The 21,721-nt window shown below is 41.3% G+C and overlaps 1 protein-coding gene across 1 annotated transcript in view; it reads right to left on the bottom strand.

Moving 5' to 3' along the window:
* Nucleotides 1-21,721, bottom strand: part of C6H10orf90 (chromosome 6 C10orf90 homolog) — a 68,236-nt gene that overhangs the window by 33,130 nt on the left and 13,385 nt on the right. The window contains exon 2 of the mRNA XM_050899291.1: nucleotides 1,597-1,691. Within this exon, the coding sequence (XP_050755248.1) occupies nucleotides 1,597-1,691 (95 nt within the window). The remainder of the gene's footprint in view (nucleotides 1-1,596; nucleotides 1,692-21,721) is intronic.

The following is a 21,721-nucleotide window of genomic DNA, read 5'->3' as shown; positions in this document are numbered from 1 at the left end:
TCCAACCATGACAGTAAACATCTATCTTGATAGACCATACATTACTTCACTCGATGTGACAAAGGAGGTGCTTTTACGTTAAAGCTATCCGACAAAGAGTAAACCTGAGTTTAAAATCTCCTGCTATTATTATCCGCACGGCTGGTCACATAAGTCACATGCAATAAAGCATCTGGCCTAATCTCATTGCTGCTGTAAATTGGCTGATTAGATTGCTCCTGCCCTGTGTTCCTAGATCTCCCCATCCTAATAGAAAAAAATCCCATTGAATTGGCGTGCAAAATCTGAGGATTAGCTTTATAATGAAAGCTCATCCAAGTTCATTCGGGGTTTAGGTGCCATTTGCTAGCTGTACTGCTCCTGCTTGTTATGAATTCATCTCAGTCATATCTAGGTGTCTATCATCTGATGACCAATGCCAGTACTTGACAAGCGTTTCACAAAACGTAATCTTCTTCCTCAAGGAAGACCATGTGAGTGACAGAGTTGTGACCTCCCGGGTGCCATGGTCATCCTTCTCAGGGCTCGGGTGCCAGAGTCAGGACACTGCACCGAAGCCCATGGGGAAAACCATTCCTGTCCTCCTGTCCTCCATGCATGGAAACAACACAGAAAACGGCCTCCTTTGTAAGTCTTGGGAAGGCTGATTTGGGAACCCAAATCAGTAGAGGTAGATGAAGAGTTTATTAACGAGGTGAAATGCCAAGTAAATTTTATCAACTTTTTAAACCAGCTGCCTGTGGTTTTGACAATTCAATAATTTCACAGCCTCGGGGAAAGCATTTTCTTCCTTCTTTGTTTCTTTCATGGTTTGTAACAATATTTGCCTCATATTTTCTGCGCTGCATTTACTTCTACCTACAGGTTTAAGACCTTTGCATGCCTTCCAAAACTCTCGACTTCCCCGAGATTTCTACAGGGCACCAAAGAAGAATGGTCCTTGAAATACTTTATTTTGGACGCATCTCTCATGCTCCAGTAGTTAATTTGACATTTATTTCTTTTGTTAAGGGCTGCACAGATGGAGACATCCTGCAGGAGTCCAAAGGCATGTCAAAAATGCTCCTGATATTAGCTTCAAACTCATGCACCAGTATTTTAAATAATTTACTTTTCCTTTTTCTGCTTGAGCATATGTATTATTCCCTCCTCCCAATCTTTGGCAAAGAAATAGATCTTTAAGGTTTGACCCGCTGATCCTATGCTCATTGGGAGCTTTCAAGCTTCACTGCATCTTGTGAAAAAAATACGTACTTACAGAAAGTAATTGTGGTGAACTGGAAACCTCAGGCTTTATCTTGAGAACATCTGAGACAGAGTGTACTGATATTTGGGATACCACTTGATTTAGTCTCCCAGGGTGTTTTTAACAACTTTTTTTCCCCTACAGAACATGCAATTTTTTTCCCCCTCACCAAGCGCACACAGAATCACAACATTTAGCCATCATTTTATCTGGCTTTGCTGCTGCCTAAGCTAAGCCAAGCCTAGCTAAACAAAACCAAGTCCAAATACACTGCTCAGCAATCAGCGATTGTTTTTTAAACCTGAATGCATTCTGCTGACTGCTGTCTAAACATAATTTATTTATTTTACCTGGGTAGAGCTTGATTTTCTCTCCGCAGCACTCTCCCGCTGAAGGCCTGTGCATGTCCTCTGACCATCAGTGCCCCATTGCTTTTGTGTCACTCCTGGGGAAAAAACGCAGAGAAAGTAACGTTATTTTCAGTGTCCTGGAGGAGATGAGTTAGAAAATGTGGTTTTAAATGGAGTGCAAGCAGGAGGGAAAGAGCTACTGTAAATGATCTGATTGCCCTGGGATCTGGTTATCAGAGGGATCCTATTTCTTCCTCTTCCCAGGAGAGGCACTTAAAACACCCCTGGGATCCTGTTGCAAAGATGTATTTGTGGACAGTCTCACAATGTGTTCAGGGCTGATCCAAAGCTTGAATATCTCTGCTTTTGATTTCCGTGGCTTCAGGCATGAGTGTGGAGGAATCGGGGAAGACGGGAAATGCGGATTTCAACAAATGTCACTTTTGTGTAGTCTGCAGAACTGGGAGCACAAACGAGCACATTAACGGGCTGGATGCTATGAGTTCGATTTCATTTAGACTAAGTCACCTTCACATTTAAAGAACTACAGTAATTTTAAATCATATTCACAAGTTCTATTACATCATAACTTTTCTAGTTCAGTGATAACTATTACATCAGTACATCAGTCTCTGATTTTGTCATCTTTTGTTTTCTGTGAGCGCTAGCCTGTCTGCAGCTTTTTACACAGAGCTAATTTCCATATAACACGGAGTCTGGGCTATTGCAATGATGCATGACGTCTGCTGTCAACAGTTTTGCCAGAAATTATGTTACTTTCTATTTTGTAATAAGCATCCGAAATTAATTTTCAAAAATTCTCTATTTGGACTGAAATCTCTTGACATTACTGGCTGTTGCTTTATAGCAACAAGTCACACCACTGGTAAGACCTTTTGCATTTTTTTTTCTTTCACTTAGGCAGCCTGCCACAGAAGTTGATAATTTTTTACTAAGCAGAATTTCAGTTTACCTGTAACGTTATATTAACAAAGGAATATAAATCAGCTCCACTTTAAGAAGTGTTCATTAAAGCATAACCACCATAGCAGGCTTCATGGCTTCATCTCCTTGGGTGCAGCTAAGGAGTAGAAGAGGAAGAGGTAGAAGGTATCAGGTCTATCCCCCATTGAGAGATCTCCTTGAGTCCCACCACAGAACAGCAATCACAAAACACTAACAGGATGTTTGATGAACCTTCTGCTTTAATAAACTATACTAAAGTATACTTTAATACTCTACTGGCGCAGCCCCAAGAAGCCAATGCCAATTCACAGCTGGCATGAAAAAAAGAGGTTTGCTTTTGTCATTGAGCAACAGAAAGTCCTGAGCAAAGAAAACAGCTGGGCTCAGCCACAGTACGGAAAAAAAGAGAATCCAGAGAACAGCCGGAGCAGCAGGCCCACTACGCATTTTTTGGCAAAGAAATAATGCACGGTTGCAATCAGTGAAAATGCAATGGACCTGATCTAGCACTGGATCATGGTAACTGCTGGCACAAAACATGGGCGAGATGCCCTTGGAGCCTGCTCCTCACCCTGTTGTGGTACACAGTGAGAAGGAGGTGCTGCGCTTTCAGTGAAGGACAAAATCCACCTGCATCCACAAGCAGTGGGAGAGGGGTAACTGCTGGGTGAGTCTTACGGAAAGGTTATTTTCAGTGTATCAGTACTCTGGTGAATTACATGTGAATACCTTCATGATGAAGAGCTGCTACATATGCTGTCTTATTTACTTTTTACAACTACTAAATAGGGAATAACTTGCAGAGAAGGATAAAGAAGAAATTCTTGGATTGAGTTAAGGCAAGACCTCAAAACCGTATGTAATTAAAGTGACAACTTCAACTAAGTTATCAATATTTTCCTCAAATGCTTTGCAGGAAGATAACCACGATTGTCTCAGATCGAGCTGGAAAGCTACAACAGGAGAACATCAACTTGTGAATGTCAACCAGCGCGCAAGGAAATCCAGAAGGCTGGCCAGAGATAGATCAGGTCCAGACAGGCATGTTTTGCCAGATGGCCTCTCATGAATTTCATTCAAATGTGTTTTCAGCACAAGAGAAAGACTGAGTACTACAGAGTCAAACAACAAGTTGTCAAAGTCCACTCCATGGACTTACATGTAACATGTAAATTATTCTTATCAAAATAACCTCCTGTGACTAGCAATAATCTGTAGGTAGGACCTTCCAATTTCCCACGGATCCCTTGGAATAGGTTTGTTAATTCTTGCTTGTCTAACTTTAAAAAGTAGCTGTTTCTGGAGCAGGAGAGATAGGCAGAAGTGAGGTGGGAAGAAGAAGAGGAGGAAATGTTTATTTTCTTTGCTAAATCATCCAGAGTGGAGGTTTGCATTGCATTTTGTACCATATCCTGTGCAATGACATTCTCGTATTACTATGGGAATCCTATTGTTGGAAAACACTCAAACTTTTGGCAAGTCATTTAATCTAGTTGCTGAGATAGATTAAATGGCATTGGTGGCAAAAGCTCCCGTATTTTTCATGATATTATTAAATCTGTTCTCGGAAGCTTCACATTTGTTAATTCATGTCAACAGAACAAGCGGAAAAAAAAAAACCAACCTTTAAAAAGAGCTTGAATCCACGTTTGAAATGAAGACACTTCAGGGAGCACAAGGGTTTAGCTGAGATGTGTCACATACAGAGTTTTCATACAAATTCTCATTGCTGACAAAACACATCGCACTGTAACTCGTTACACAACAAAACGCAAAGTTCATTTTTTCCCTGGTGCAAAGCATGAAAGAAATGGCATTTCAAGTACTTTGCATCTCTGTGGGGAGCATGAGAAACTTACTTCTACCCGAGTTCAAATCCTGAAGGTTTGTTTAACCTCCCCAGACCTTCCCTTCCCACTGTGACCCACCTCTCCAGCTTACAAACGGGAGATGCGATGAGGAATAGAGGAGCAATCGCTGGCATATGAACTTTGTCCTATTACATCTTCACTCTTTTTATTTTTTTCCTCACAAATACTGTTTGTTGAACCAAATGATACGCTCCTTGGCAAGGCATCTGGACATCCGGCTACAGACTAGGGTTTTCCTAATTACGGAGTGCAGCTGGAACCGATTCTCCCAGTCTCGAGTGCCTGGATGTCTGCCTCGGGCCAACTGGCAGCTGGCTCAGATAATGATTCAGAAAAGATGTACTTGTAAATCAGCTTGCTAAAACACAGATAGATTGCAAAGGTGAGGGTCCTGGTGAAAAATAGCCTACCATGAATATTTGGCATGCACAGGACAGCCCAGTTTGTAGCCAGCTGAGGTTTTGTACAAAACTTGAGACACACATGAAAACAGTCCATGGATAATGCTATTTTGCCGGTGTTTCAGGTCTTTGCTAGACACGTACAGACTGCTCTGCTGGGGGGGTTGTTTGATGACACCCAGAGTGACAATGGGCAGAACTGGAATGACTTTAGACCACTGGTCCTGGCCTCGTCTCCAGTTTTTGTCATGAAAGTTGCACACTTCATTCATTTACTATTCATATGCTGACAAATTTCAAATGCATGTCAGCACCTCTGATCTCCTCTGCTCTGCTCCAAGCCCTGCTTACTCTGCACTGATCAGGTCTGCCATCCCCTCTGAGCCACCAGCATCACCTCAAAATGAACTCCTCTGGAGGCTCCAGGAACCTCCAGCACCTCCCTCAAAACACCATAAAACAGCATCACAGAACAAATACACTGGTATGAAACGGGGAAAGCTTCTCCACTTCACCAAAAAAATTATCTTTTTTGTTGATCCTTAGCCCACCATCTAAGAGACCTGAGAGGGTGTTCTGGTTTCAGCTGGGATAGAGTTAATTTTCTTCCTAGTAGCTGGTATAGTGCAGTGTTTTGGATTCAGTATGAGAATAATGTTGATAACACACTGATGGTTTTAGTTGTTGCTAAGTAGTGTTTATACTAAGTCAAGGATTTTCCAGCTTCTGATGCCCAGCCAGCAAGAAGGCTGGAGGGGCACAAGAAGTTGGGAGGGGACACCACCAGGGGAGCTGACCCAAACTGGCCAAAGGGATATTCCATACCATATGACATCATGCCCAGTATATAAACTGCGGGGAGTTGGCTGGGAGGGGTGGATCGCTGCTTGGGAAGTAGCTGGGCATCGGTCGGCGAGTGGTGACCAATTGCATTGTGCATCACTTGTTTTGTATATTCTAATTCTTTTAGTATTATTATTGTATTATTATTATTTTCTACCTTTCTGTCCTATTAAGCTGTCTTTATCTCAACCCACAAGTTTTACTTTTTTTTTATTCTCTCCCCCATCCCACTGGGTGGGGGAGTGAGGGACCGGCTGCGCGGTGCTTCGTTGCCAGCTGGGGTTGAACGACGAAAGAGGGGAGTCGGGCTCCCTTCCAGGTCCATGGCAGTCAGGGTCGCTACAGCCCCCAGGTCAGCACTGTTGATTACCCAAAAATGCTCAAATCCCCCACTTGGGACCTGGGAGCTAAAGGACATTGATGGCTTGCCTGCAGGGTCAGGCATCAGAGCAATCACTCAGCTAATATAATGTCTTTGGCATCACTTAAAACTTTTTTTAAGTCTTTTTTTCCTTCTATGCATTATTCCTACTGTAAGTTATCAGTAGATAAACCATATCATTAAAATCAACTTGGAGGAATTAATTTATACTTTATTCTGTTTAAAATATTAGATATATTTAAATTTTCTTGTGACTTTTTTAATTCAAATACCTGAGGAAGCCTTGAGGAAAAGAGTGTCATGATTAAAGATTCACCATGCTCCCTCTCAGTAAGGGCTGGGAGAGATCATAATTCACTTCAGATCTGAAGTGAGTCATCCAGAAAAACCACCCGGACATTACAAATACATCTAAGATGAAAGCCAAGTCAGGATGAACACCAGAACCAAATCCACGTCTTCTGGTCTTCTTCATGTGTCATAAAGAAAGAATATCATAAAATTGCAGAGACTATTGTCATCTAAAATAAAACTGAACAACGAAGCTAAAGTTCACATGCCCAGTACTAGAAGTAGAGACAGATGAATGCAGAAAATCCCACCTTATACCAAAGTCCCTGCTGATATTAAATTGATTTACAGGGAATCTACTGGTGAATGTTCTGTTTACCTGTTAATAGAGAGTCATGCATTTCCAGAAAGCGTTGGCACGGGCACAGTCTTGCCATCCTTCAAGGACATTATCCTGAGCCTTCAGCAGTGATGTTAAGTTCAAGGAAGAGGTGAGGTGTTGCGTTGACGATGGTCTGAAGGCAGCATCCCAGTGAAGATGGGGCACAGGCAGGGCAGGAAGGCAGCCCCATAGCCACACGTGGATTTTACTCTCCTACGGTCTCATAAAAATACACCTGATTTTCATCTCCGCAGGATCTGACATTCAGCAACCTTCATGTAAGACTAGACAGCAGTTTTCGCTAAGATACTTAAGGAGCACACAATATCATCCTGGTAGCTCGAACACAGCTAGAAACCACACTGTACTTAGCCATCAAGAGAAGATGACAGAGGGAGAGTACATCAGTCGTGTTAAAGCGTCTTTGCTGAACTTCTTACAAGAAGTAGCATGCCCCCACTTACAATGGGGGTCAAACAGCAATATAGATTTAAAGGAGGAGAAAGCAGCTGCCAACTCTTTACTTGAAATCTTTGGCATGAAAAAAGCCAACCCAATACAAACAAGTACTTTGCCACAAAAGAAAGTACTTGAACACAGTTGCACAAAGATAACAGTATTTTAAGGCAGCTTTGTCGGGAAGATTTTCACGTCAGAGCAAGCAAAACAGCCTGAAATCATTTCAGTCTGAACAGGATTCATTATGTAAACAAAATAGAAAAATATTTTTTTAAGATGTCAGGATGGATTTTCTTCTATTACAAGTAGCATTATGAGATTTGTTAACTGAATTATCTTTCCCTGCTTGCACACCTTGGAGCTGTAGCTGGCTGCCTGCAGAGATGATTACAGGATCCGCCATGGAACGGACAAATGAGTTCTGGTCTGCTATCAAAAAGCCAGAAGTCATAAATCTCTCATTATCCATGCCATTAGAAGCAAGGTGCTCATCAGGGGGCTAGAAAGAGCACAGGAGTTATATCCTGAAACCCATGCATAAGAGAAAAAATATTGTGTTTTCATTATGCATTGCTATTATTTGTTATCTTCACTTAATAAAATAAAGTGGGGAATCACCCCCAGCATATCCATCACACACACACAGAGGCAAAATTAAGTAGATTCTTCACTTTCTCCTTTTTCTCTTTCTCCTCCTCCTCCAAGTTTTATTTCTTTTTTTTTTTTTCCCTTTTTTTTAATTTTCAGTGATGTGGGGAGAAACACATTCCTAAGTTTCTCTAGGCAGCATAAACTTACGCTAACAAATCTCAGTCCCTAGAAGCAGTGACTAACTCACCAAACCTGCCGAAGCCCAGACGTGTGGACATAACTCAGGCCAAGGACTCAAATGGGACTACACAGGAAGATTTAACTGACATAGGTTTGATTTCTTCAGTCTAAATAACATGCTCTGTCACTGCAGCTCCCTGCTGGAACTCTTCTGAGATCTTTATAAAATGTAGTAGGAGGGGAATAGGGAGCTCAAAAACAGGGTATTACAGGGAGGATATCTGTAAGGCATGGAGAATTGGGGTGGATCATGAGGGATAATAGTGTTTAATAGCCAAATCATTCTCTCTCATAATTTTTCTTCTGTAGTTTCATTGTAGAAATGGAAGAGATGCCATAAATGTCACAGGTTCCTATTCCTGTGGCAGCGAGAGGAAGAACTGGAGACAAGGAGCAAGCCATCAAGCTCCCCAACGCTGATGAGCCGGGCAACGGAGGTCTTGAAGCTCCATGGTTCCCCCCACGTTGGTGGGACTGGCTTCCACCCATCTCTTCGAGCTGCTAAAAGCAATGCAATATTGTCCCTATATTTCACCGCGATTCTGGGAGATAGATACTTTTGTATAATTTGGACACATTTTCCTAAGAGGATTTTGCAAAGCAGTGACAGATTGTGCATGAGCAGCAAAAAACCCAAACTCTCTCTGGAGAAGAGGACTCCCCTTTAGGTAATCCTGGCAAATTCTGATTCCTGTATGAGGTGCTCTATCCTCACACCAAAGTAAGGGGCAGCGCAAGGGAGATGACACCTTTGGTTTCTTGTCAAAGTTCCTGTTTGGTGGCCATCTTATTCTTTTGGAAAGCTGCTGGTACCAAAAAGTTATTTGGGATTTTTTAAATGAGTCCTCCTGTGGGGTCTCAGCAGCTCTGGAAGCAGCATCTGCAGAGAAATCACCAGGAGGGGTTTTGTCCTGGAGGTGACGTTTGGGACCGTGCGGGAAAAGACACATCAATGGCAACCAAAGATGGAGATGAAGGGCTGGCAGGCTCTGAAAGTCTGTCACTGGCATGGCACAGGAGGCAGGAGAGGAGAAAAACCAAGAGCAAGGCAGTCGCTGGAGGCTGTTTCATGTAAGAAATACGTAGCACTGACTTTTGGGTTAGACAAACTTGAAGAAAACATTTAAACATGAACACTAGATGGGCCAGAAGTTTGTACAGAAAAGAAGGTAGACAGGAGATAGAGACAAAGAAAGGAGGCGATCCAAGCAACATCAACATTTAAATTTTTCAGGTTCCACTTATCTCTAATTTTAAAGCATTCTGAATACAATTCCTGGTTCAGATCCTTGCACTAAGATTCGTTAGTACCTATTGTAACATTACTTGGCTCATTGACCACTGAGCACCGAATGTACTCTCAAAATAAAGATGTAACTAACAGAAACATCTCATCCAGAAAGAGCTATTGGAAGGGATCCTCCACCACTCAGAGTCCCCTTCCCAGCATGTTATTACATCCACATTTTAGTGACCACGTCCGTTTCTGAAAGTACAAGAATGTTTGAGATAGCCAGAAAATTCTTAAGTGACTGTAAACATGACAAATACTACGCATAAGCAAACAAAGGAAAAGCAGTTCTGCAGCCAAAAAATATATTTATAAAGAGTTATTTTAGTGCTATTACGTGTATTCATGTACAGGTCATAACACACACAGAATTTGATGGTACAAATGGGGTTTGTAAATAAAAATTCCACCCGTGTTACTCAGAACTGGTAGCAATTACAAAACGTACACATTTGCCTAAAGCTGCTTATGCATAATAAGAGCTAGAGGTAATTGTTTGGCCTCAGCAATTCAATATTTCTTACATTTATCTGCTTTTGTAAGAGCATAACTTTAAGACAAGAAACTGTAGAGAGGACAAGAGAAAACCTGTGCACTGTCTGTTATGCATACATTTTATGACTCAATATATATCCTGCTGCAGGGATTTTTCACCATGCTTTTGCTTAACAATGGTATTTGCTTTATTGATTTTTTTGTTTTTCCTTTTAATACTCTTCATACAGTGGTGGCTCCAGAAAATGATGTGTGCTGTGAGTACAGATGCTTTTGTCAAGACATCAAAAGAATCTTAGCGATTCCAACACACATCTATATTAGTCCAATTTTGTTTCCAAAACAAAGAAACAGGATGTTCACATGAGCCAAATTTGACACCGAATGATTTGTACAACGGAACTAAGCTCAGTGGAGCACTAGTCATGCCAGATTTAATATAGACTTTTCGTGTTACTTTTGTATAATAGAAGCATTCATTTTTGTGTAATACTCAGGATATGATTTCTTTCTGGAAAGTCTTTCACATTAACTGCTGTGATTACAGACATCAGAAACTGCTTGATAATAGGGGATGCAGTAGGCTAAAACCAAGAGAAAAAAATCAGTGTTCACAGGATAGAAACACAATAGCTAAGATTTAATTCAGTATGAAGCCTAAAAAGTTAAGTTTCTAAGTCACTAGTTTGATCACAAAGTAAATAGTTTTATTTTGCATAATTGAAGAATACTATGCAGCTCCCACTAATTTCAGTTGCCACTGACTTACCTCGACTCTAAATCTAACGACTCTTCACGTAGCTGAACTTAGCAAGTATTCTACCACGTAAAACTTTTCAGTTGGTGAAGTATTACCTACATTTGCCTTTTGAAGGGAAAGTGAAAAACAAATCTCTATTCATAGCATGCTTTTACCATGCGGCTGTGATTTGTTTGATCTTGGAATTAGCCCTTTTGAATTCCATTGCAACAAGTTTAGAAACACAGATCATGCTAGAGATTAAAATGAAAACGTAGTAATACGAACATAAACAAGGGCATGGTGGATTTTGGTTTTATCACCAGATTCAACAAAAGATAATTGGTAATTGCTTTTTTTTTCTTTTTTTTAATCACTCAGGCTTTCAATTCAGAAATGGAAAGTGTAGAAAAGCTTGGAATTGATGATTAAATGCTAAAGCCCTCAAAATCTTAACTTTTGGCGTCTTTTAAATACTGGTTGGCAAGGAATGAAATTTAGAGTTCTCAAGCTCTCTTTTGGCTGCGGATGTCACCTGAATGAGAAGGAGCAGGGCTGGGAGCTGTCAGCACCCACCCGGCCCCACCGGCCGAGCAGCCCGGCCAGACCAGGCAGCCGTGGCCGCTTTTCCAAGAAGCAATAACCTGCTGCCTAGCAACAACCCAAACCTCATGATTGTTTGTATATTCCATTTCTTGTGCAAAACTAGAAGCTCAGATCCCAAATTATTGCATTCAGCAACATCAGAGCTGCAACAGATGGATAAGAAAACGTATTTTCCCTTACTTGCTGCAAGACTTCCTTGCTCTAGTGTTGCATTCGTAAAATATACACACACCCCCCAACACATTTTGATGCAAGACAAAAAAATATTTCAATATGTCAATAGTTATTTTCACAATAGTTGTCCCCTAGGAGCTACTTCTATGAACAAAGTCATTCACATACCTATACATTTTAATGATGAGGTCGCTAAGATTGATTTAGGGCCAAACACAAAGGGTCACGTTCTCTCAGGCATGAGTATGCTGGATAGCATGACACAGCTATGCTTGCAGGAAAGTTGTCCCTGTGTTTTGGAAGTCCTGATTTTTTTCTAATTATTAGTTACTGCATGTGAAACTTAAAGAAAAAACAACAAAAAACCCTACAACCTTTTTGCACTGTGCTCTCTACTTGGATCAAATTTTTAGCCTCATTTCCAGAAGGAATTTGATTTATGCCCTGTCCTTCTGTCTGTCCAACCTGGGGCTTTTGAGCTTGTGGGCTGTTTCAAACAACATGACGGAAGGGTCGATAGTTGATCTCCAGCAAGCTCACTGTAAAAATCAATGGCTTTGTAGAAATGAGAGGCTGCCACAGAAAGAAGTTCACCAAGTCACCCTTGTTTGATCTGTGGACACGCTTACCAGCCGGGCAGGACATCCGTAGTGCAGCATTGCTCATGGTGGGTGCTGCTCCTTGTCCTGGGAGCAGCGAGGAGGCACGGGGGGGCAGATGGAAGAGGGGATGGGCAAAGAGATGTGAGAAGGAAGGAGAAGCACCAGGGCGATACTTGGGTCTCCGGGTACCGACTCATGGGCTTTGTCAGCTCTGCTGCTCATGAAATGACCTCTTTCTTGCTAGCCTGTATTTTCAATTTCATCTTTTTGTTTTCATTCTCTAAAAAAAATATGGAAATCTCATGCTAAGATTATGGAAATTGAGAGGCTTAAAGAAAAGTTAAGTGCTGGAGGCCAATCTAATGACACCATAACTGCTTGACCTCAGTATTGCTGTACCTTAGACATAATCATGTACAATATCTGTCCTGTTTAAAGTCATATAGCAAATCATTACCGGAGTAGTCACCTTCCTAAATGTGCCTACTATGATAGACACAGCATTGGATACCCAGATTTTACTACAGAGAATACCTGGCATAATGCAGTGTGAAGTGATAACTGAACAGTTTAGGTTGGTATAACAAAATGCTCAAGTAACTGTCTGTCAAAGGCAAAATTAAGTTGTTACGGATGATTACGACCACCACTTTGTTTGTCCTACAGTTGTTCTGTTCAGCGACAATCTCTGATCCAGAGCCAATGCATAAGCCATTAAATAATTCAGCTGCACTCTTCATCCAGCACAGCTCCCCCAGCCAAATTCTGGCCCCCCTCAATTTCGGTCTTTCCACTGGGTGCTTTGGGATGAGAATTGATCCCAAATGTCTCTTCAGGTCCACCAGTTACAGGAGACAGACTTTGCTGAATGTGCTTTCAAAAACCTCTTTGGTCATTATCGATATTCTCTCTAACATTAACTACCATTAAATCCTCCACCTAGAAGCTGCAGAATGACCTATAGGACATTACCGAGCATTTTCAAGCTTAACAAGGAGTATGCTAAGAGCTCACAACCCCGTTCTGGCAACACCGATGCTCAGGTGAGACGTGACCAGGTGATGATCTGTCTGAGGCCAAGAGCAATGAACTTTGCATTGGGAGTGGGGGAGATTCGTCATTGTGCGGAGAGCCAGTGCAAGCCTGGATGCTTTGGCAAAGGAGAAGTTCGGGTGGAATATTCTTTTAGGAAAGTTTCAGCTGGAAATTTAGTTTAGACATAAAACTCTACAGCCTATCTATCTACATTGCTACAGCCCTCGTGCAAGCTGTATTTTGAGGTCTCCACTCTCCATTTCGGGCTGGCTCCCAGGTGAACTCTCTCACGACGCAACACGACTCTCCCCCCTCACCCTCTCTAACCCAAGCAAAAGCACCAAAGAAAAATTTCTTGGAAACAGTCGGCATTTTATGGAATAGGTTGTAATTATTAACCCAACCTCCTTGCAATGGACTTGCACATACACTGTGCCAGTGGATTACTCACTGCCAGTCGCATTAACTGACTTAGTTAATATGTGTATCAGCAAAACACAATAACTAGTTCTACCTGGCTTCTGAATCCTTGTGAAAATACAGCTCCCACCCTTTTTCACCCCACACCCATACTCCTGGGGTAACCTCAGGTAACTAATGCATTACTGTGGGTACGCTCTTGTCTCTCGCTCTACTGCTGGTCCCACACTTTCCCGTTTTAGGATGGTGTCCTGGCTAAATTCCCAGCCACAAAACCACTGCAGGTAGCTGTGAGAGGCCAGTGAAGTACTTAGTTTCCACCAGCTATGCTGTCCCTCCTTCCAGAAATAACAATTTCACTTCCCCTCCGAGTAGCATGTACCCTCCCTCCCCCTTTCTCACAGTACAACTACGTCTTCTTTTTATGCTAATTTTCTTGGACCGATAGGCTCAGGTAGATGTCTTTATTGGATTACTTGGAGTTGCTTTGGTTAGCTTCCAATGTTTTTTAGGATGGGATGGGGTTTTGGCTGTTCTGCTGTTTGCCTTTTTTGGTTTGTAAAGGACATTTTTTACATCTGCTCAAAAAAGTTACCTTGGTGACTTTTATGTCCAAAGGTGAAATGGAGAAGAGCTTGGCCTTTGCTGCGGCACGTATAAATGCGCGTTGAGAGCCCTCTGACAGCTGCCCCACCACGAGGAGGCAAACAGGGTCACAAGCCAGTAAGGTTTTATTTTAAACCGTGGACATCTATTCTCCTGTTGGAGCTTAGAGACCCTGTATTTTGTTTCCCATGATACATGCGATTTGGTCAGTGAGAATGATAAACAGATGCATATACGCAGGTATTGAATCTATACAGTACTGCATTATTCAAGAGAGTCGAGACTAAAAGGTTAATTTTTACAACAGAAGTATTTACTGTAAATTAAAATCCTACCAGTTGAAGCCAACTTTAGAGGATTAGCACAAGATTCACGTACTGCTTTAATCACTCAAAAGACTAAGCTCAAATAATGGTGAGAAAGAAAAAGCAAATTCAGGGCTACTCTTCTGTACATTGCTTAATATATTCTGGTGATCACAATCCTATAGCACATACTGATGTTACACACGGACACACACTGCAGGGATACCTGCAATGGCAGGCACAACAGCATGCTTCATCTTATGCTCATTTGGGTTAAAGGTTTTGGCCTCCTTAAACAGATCAAAAACCAGACTTTCAGGATAGTACCTTTTTAAAAAGAAAAAAAATAAAACCCACTCATAAGTAAGTATACTATTTGGATGCTTAGTGGGACAGAAGTCATCTATGTTGTAAAACAAAGAAACAAAAATTTCAGCAAGTAATTGATGTTATTTTAAATAAAAGGGCAAAAATGTTTCTCATACCCTAAACTGAAAGCATTATTTTGGAAGATCGGTCTAGTCTATGTCACATTGATTTAGGACCATTTTATTACTCTAAATGCATTACTGCATTAGTTAGAGTAATATTGGGATTAACACCTTGGCCAGAATGTTAATGCTGATAGGTATATAAATGCAGATTTATAGACTTCATTCAACGTTTAAGGAAAGTTTAGTAATCCACAATTAGGTGGTGGGTTGTTGCCTTTTTAAAAAAAATTAAATAAAGTACTGCAACTGAGCACAAAATGTTTCTGTACCTTGGGTATAAGTTAGTGTTTCTGGCGGTGGTAGCCATAGTGATAACACTAGGATTTTCCCAAAGGTTGGGGGTTTGGGGTTTTTGTTGTTGTTTTGGGTTTTGGTGGGGTTTTTTTCTCCCCAGACAGCACTGCCAACTTAGTTCCCTGTTGCTTTTAAAAAGGAATAGCTAAATCAATAAGGTGCTATTGACTTCCCTGAAACTAGCCAAGGGAAAGTTTCACCATCTGCAAGACTTATTCTTCCAAAATCCCTGCTTTTCTACCAAAGCTTCCAGTTAGCGGTTACTTATTGGTAGAGCTGGATTAAGATCTGGAATATACTAAACCCAAATTATTATAACTTCACGCTCGCATTCCTGGAATAAACTCCTCCTTTGGAGTTAACCCCCAAGGTTAGCTCCATCAGGCTGGGTCAAAACTAATAAAGAAAGAAGCAGGGAAGAAAGCCTATATGGTACGAAGTAATGCTGTAATAAAATACAATATTTCCTTGAATGAGGAATTTCCAATACCTTCGCCTACAGCAAGTTATGATAACAGCCGCTGCTTTGTATGAAGAAATAAACAGCTTTATGTTACTGGCCTCTATCACATATAGCCATGAAATCAGAGTGCAATTGTAGTTATTTGCTGCTTTTTAGATATTCATTTCTCTTCCCCAGTGCTTAAGAGGGCCGGCTGAAGGCAGTTTATACTAGATTAGGCTTCCAAAACCTTCATGCATTATAGACTTCCAAATATACTTTTTCCCCTCTCAGAAGGCGAAACTGTTGAGTCATTTCTTTTAAAGATCTGATGGAGGTTGTTGCTTATAAAAAGAAAAAGCTGGTGGTTCAAGGCAGGGCTAAGTGAAACACAGCCAGCCGGCTGCAGCCCCAGAGAGCAGCGCCGGAGTCTCCCCGGGACTCGGGCTCCCAGCTCCCCTGTTTCGCTCTGTTCATTCTTTCCCGGCTTAAATCAGCCAGGCACTAGCAGCTTATCCGAGATCATAATGTGGATTAACAAGGGCTCATCGGATGGAACCGTGTGCCAGAAATAATTATGGTTTGAAATGCAAGAGCCTAGCAGGAAGGGATTGTCGTTTGTGAAGCCAGTCCATTTAATGGAGAAATAACCCACACATTACGGTAGAGGATAATTTGGCAGTTACAGTTTCAGTGGCTCAGAGACATAAAATACAGTCTCATCAATGTGTAAGATTAGAAGTAATTAGCCCCTATATGGTAAAGTCATCAGTTAGAAACTAGACTCCATCTGGGGACTTTTTGTAATGATGCCTCAGGGACAAGTAAGATGGGACCTTTGACTTACATGATTTGGAAGGGACTGAGACCTAATTAAATCTGCAAAGATGCAGTAACTGCAGTAAAAGGGATTTTTAAATATGAAACATATTCCCTTTCTCCAAACAAACTAGGTATATTACACTCTGGAACAATAAGAGAATTAATCAAAAGACAGTGAGCAAACAGCTGCTGTGCAGCTGCCAAATAGAAGATGACACAGAATTATACAGAATTGAAGAACATTTAATAAGAATTGAAGAATATTTAATAGTTCTTTTTTTAAGGATAAGGTTTTATTTAATTTTGGTGAAAATCAAACACACAACCCCCATCGTAAATCCAAGAGAGTATGTTTTTTTAAATCTATTTCTCCAAATGCCCAACTTATAATAAACACTGATTGCCTTAAATAAATAAAAGCTAATTCTCTTGCAGAAATAATATACAATTTACTTTTTCACTCATTACAAAAAAAAACGACTTGCAGCTTTTCAAAGAGGGATACACAGAGCTATTATATTTTTGCTACTGAGTTCCATAAAGCACTTACCATCTTCCATTTTCTTAAAAAGGCTTGACACTTTGTACTGGAGAAATGAAAAATTTTACATTAGCTTCTCAGCAATGATTGCCTCATTTACATGATCTACCTTCTTCCAAGAAAAAAAAAAATCACTGTATGATATTAACATTTTTCTATCATAACTCAATACTCTGCACTTTGTCAATGCAGACCTGGATCATTAAAGCCTGAAAGCTAAATGGAAAAGTATTTTAAGGCCATGAACTAAGAGTGGAGCAACAGAAATGTACTGATCTCAAAGAGTACTGACATGACACATGTAAGTTCACATGCTTCATCATGCTGCTTAAAAAAGACTAATTAAAATGGCATCAAACTCATATGCAGGCGGGTCAATACTGAAAGAAGTTACCATCTAGCCAAAAACTTCAGTATTTTTTTGTCTACATTTGTAAAAAAGTCTTAGAAGCATTTTGATCCTTGCACATATGATGGTGGTGGGGCTATATTTTTAATTTATTTATTTTATAAAAGAACCATCTTCAGCCATTCCTGAGTCAATTCAGTGTTTTAATCTACCATAAAATGTCTGTGAAATTATATACTTTTGGGATTGCCTGTTGTATTGGGTTAGCGTGGCAAGGTTTTGGTGGTGGTGGGGGCTACAGGGGGGACTTCTGTGAGAAGATGCCAGAAGCTTCCCCTATGTCCAATAAAGCCAATGCCAGCCGGCTCCAAGATGGACCTGCTGCTGGCCAAGGCCGAGCCCATCAGCAACAGTGGTAGCGCCTCTGGGATAACAGGTTTAAGAAAGGGAAAAGAAGTTACAGGGAGCAGCAGTTGCAGCCGGAGAGAGGAGTGAGAGTATGTGAGAGGAACAGCTCCGCAGCCACCAAGGTCAGTGGAGAAGGAGGGGCAGGAGGTGCTCCAGGCGCCGGAGCAGAGATTCCCCTGCAGCCCGTGGGGAAGACCATGGCGAGGCAGGCTGTCCCCCGGCAGCCCATGGAGGTCCACGGTGGAGCAGATCTCCACCTGCAGCCCGGGGAGGACCCCACGCCGGAGCAGGGGGATGCCCGAAGGAGGCTGTGACCCCGTGGGAAGCCCACGCTGGAGCAGGCTCCTGGCAGGACCTGTGGCCCCGTGGAGAGAGGAGCCCAGGCTGGAGCAGGTTTGCTGGCAGGGCTTGTGACCCCGCGGGGGACCACGCTGGAGCAGTCTGCTCCTGAAGGGAAGGACTCGCGTTGAAGAAGTTTGGGAAGGACTGTCTCCCATGGGAGGGACCCCACGCTGGAGCAGGGGAAGAGTGTGAGGAGTCCTCCCCCTGAGGAGGAAGGAGCGGCAGAAACAACGTGTGATGAACTGACCCAAACCCCCATTCCCCGTCCCCCTGCGCTGCTCGGTGAGGGAGGAGGTAGAGAAAATCGGGAGTAAAGTTAAGCCCGGGAAGAAGGGAGGGGTGGGGGGAAGGTGTTTTAAGATTTGGTTTTATTTCTCATTATCCTACTCTGATTTGACTAGGAATAAATTAAATTATTTTTTCCCCAAGTCGAGTCTGTTTTGCCCATGACGGTAATTGGCGAGTGCTCTCCCTGTCCTTATCTCGACCCACGAGCCTTTCATTTTATTTCCTCTCCCCTGTCCAGCTGAGGAGGGGGAGCGATAGAGTGGCTTTGGTTGGCACCTGGCCTCCAGCCAGGGTCAACCCACCACACCTGTAGAACTGTGAACTCAATAATCTTTATCTCAGCCAGACTTGGTGAAAGGATACCAAACCAAGCCTCCAGCTATAAACACATTAACCCACACAACACATCCACAGTCAACTGTACAACAACTAAAAACATGTTATTAGCATGATGACCAAGACCATTCACTCAACAAAAAGAGCCCCATACAAACCAGCCACCAACAATAAAGAAGTCACCATAGCATCTCACTGGGGATGTATAGAGCTATCGTAACTTGAAGGCTGCCATGCTGGTCTGGGAAAATGAACAATCCATCATAAGCATTTCAAAATGGATTAGTGTTTTCCTTTAACTACAGCGCACACATATGAAATGGTTTCTCCTCTGCACAGTAGAGACTATACTATTTGGTCTGATCCATGTGTCATTTCTGGGGATATCCATCTGTGCATAATGCAGTTCCACCAGCAGCTGTATCAAAGAAGTCCAGTGGGCTCTTTCTTTACAAGAAAAGAAAATGTAACCACTTACTCTGTTTTTAGTAGAAGAGCATGATGAGCTTGATGGCTAGTCAATCACCACGAGAAAAAATCAACAACAATCTAAATGCTCAAGTATTTCAAGCCTTCAAGTGACCTTTCAAGAGGATTTCAGTTTGAAAATACAATATGAGGAAAAGCTATGGATTTTGGAATTCATCTTATATCCAAAGCCTTTGCTAAATGTCTCTTAGAGATTGCTAGAAATGTAAAATAAACAGCAGTGGGGATCAAAGCTAGGAAAAAATGAATTAAGGAAAAGGTGGGCTGGTGTCCAGCTGGTAATCTGGGTCAAGCAACATATATAACTATTTGTCTTTGATTATGTGTGTTGGAAATACCACTCTCAGCTTTCAGAAGGAGAGCAACCTCTCCTCAGATAGTCAGTTAGACAAACTAGGAAAGACAGAGGTGGACAGAGTCAAAAAAAGATAAACCCTCACTGAACAAATAGTCCCACCCTAATAGAGCAGTCTCTGGGCAGGAAAATGCAACGGAGAGAAGGAAAGGAGAGAGCTTTACTGGGAAAACCCTGGGGACTAAGGAGGAGGCCTGCAAAGAAAGCTTGGCTCCATCTACGCCAGAATAGAACAGCACAGTTAATGCTTTTAAAGCTGAGAGAGTTTTCTTGATCGTTTTTTTTTTTCTTGGCTTTTTTTTTCCAACTAAAAGCTGAAGAAAAGTTGGTTATAAAAGCCTCTGGACAAAGTGGAGAGGGAGAGTCTCAGGTTAAAAAAAAAACCAACATAATTGCAAAGAACAGTCAAGACAAGGAAGACTGCATTTATACGTGGAGCATAAAAATCACAACTGAAGCAATACTAACTGTGTGAGCTTGAATAAGAATACATAGCGTAGAAGCACCGAGTAATCCAGAATGCCTGCTTATTTTTAAGAAAGGGATATTGATATCACAGGCATCTCAGAAATACGATGGGATTAAGATAAATCAGTGGACACTGTGAAAAAAAACTCCAGTATAAATTATATAGAAATGACAGAAGACCAGGCTGACAAAGGAGCAGAGCCAAGAACCAAGGAAAATATACAGTAAACTAGGTAAATAAACAAAATACACACAGCAGGACCTCAAAATCTCCTTAAACGCAATTTCCATCCTAAAATAGCAGAAGTATAGTAAGAACCGATATTTTCCCAGAATGGCCCAGAAAGGGGACCATTACTGCAAAATACTGACACTAAAAATGTTGGGACTTGTCAGCAAAAGTCAGAAAAGAAGCAATATGGTAGGGATCTACAAAAATCACAAACAGCTTTCATAAGATGAATAGGAAGAGGTATGGGGAGATGTGAAACTATTGGGTAGATACACGCACATTAGAAGATATTCTTTCTGCACAACGCGTAATTAAATTGTGAACCTAAATGACCAGAATCAGGATAACGATGTAACTGGATCCTTGTTCTGACTCCACGTTGCTATTATGTTTCCATCACAGGTCCTCTATAAAAGACACTGTGGGCATCCTTTAGAAATATTTAGGAAAATAAGACCTTAAGAAATAATGCAAAGGTGGTTTGGGGGTGTTTTTTTGTTGTTGGTTTGGGGGGTTGGGGTGGGATTTTGTTTGTTAGGGGTTTTTTGTTTGTTTTTTTTTACAAACTAGATTTTTTTTTTGCTGATATTCAAAGCCATAATGACAGTAAACTCCTATACACAGCTAAATGGTATACTGCAAGTATTCATGAATGTGAGCAACTGTAGTGTTTTACTGTGAGATGACACATCTGGGAGATGAACGCACCTTTCACAGAAAGACAGTCTGCAAGAAAATTCTACCCTTTCCAAGGAGTAAATTGTTCAAATAACTCCATTATGCAATTATTTTAGTATGTATAAATTGCAAAACCCACAACAAAAGGAGTTCATAGCTGCTGTTCTCTTTGATGTATATTTACAGAGGAATTCAATAAATTAACAAAACAGAAACAAGTTTAGAGGTTCCACTTCAAACTTTTTTGTGCCAAAACAACATGCACGGGGCTGAAGAAGAAATCTCTGTTCTGAAATAAAAGCTAAGCTGTTTATTGAAAAACAAAGCAGCACATTCACAGCTTTTACCCATCCCATATTATGGGAGGATACTCTAAAGGTCATAAGTTTCGTAGTTTGTATTGCTGTTAGGAAGCAATGACAGATTTATTGTAAAGATTTGCCAGCAACAGCAGTGAGGTCACCGTGCCCCAATACACAGAAAATGTTCATCTACCTGTAGCCCTATTAGAGTTGCAGGCTAAACATTTCCTTACCCAACCCTTTGGCTTGAGAAAACATGTATTTACCTTATAAAGCTGTAATTCTGCATCAACATTCAGCTAATTGGAGGTTTACTGTCATTAATTTAGATAATATACATTCATCTTACAAAAATAGCTTCTAGCAGCTTCTTTAATTTAACCTTTCTTTTAGCCTTCTTTTTTCACTGTCACACAACTAGCAATTCAGTGCTCACAAATGACCTCCCGTGCCCCAATCACGCCATAACAATCAATGGTAGAAAATTCATAAAACAGATTAAATTCTACAGTGTTCACTTTGATGAATTAGTGGAATTTGTTCCCTTTAGCTGCTCAGAGTTAATCTTTGATTTTTAGCTGAGTGC

The sequence above is a fragment of the Gymnogyps californianus genome, chromosome 6, assembly GCF_018139145.2.
Source record: "Gymnogyps californianus isolate 813 chromosome 6, ASM1813914v2, whole genome shotgun sequence".
In the NCBI taxonomy this organism is placed as follows: Eukaryota; Metazoa; Chordata; class Aves; order Accipitriformes; family Cathartidae; genus Gymnogyps; species Gymnogyps californianus.
Note: the sequence above shows the minus strand (reverse complement) of the source record. Positions and strands in the feature narration are given on the sequence as shown.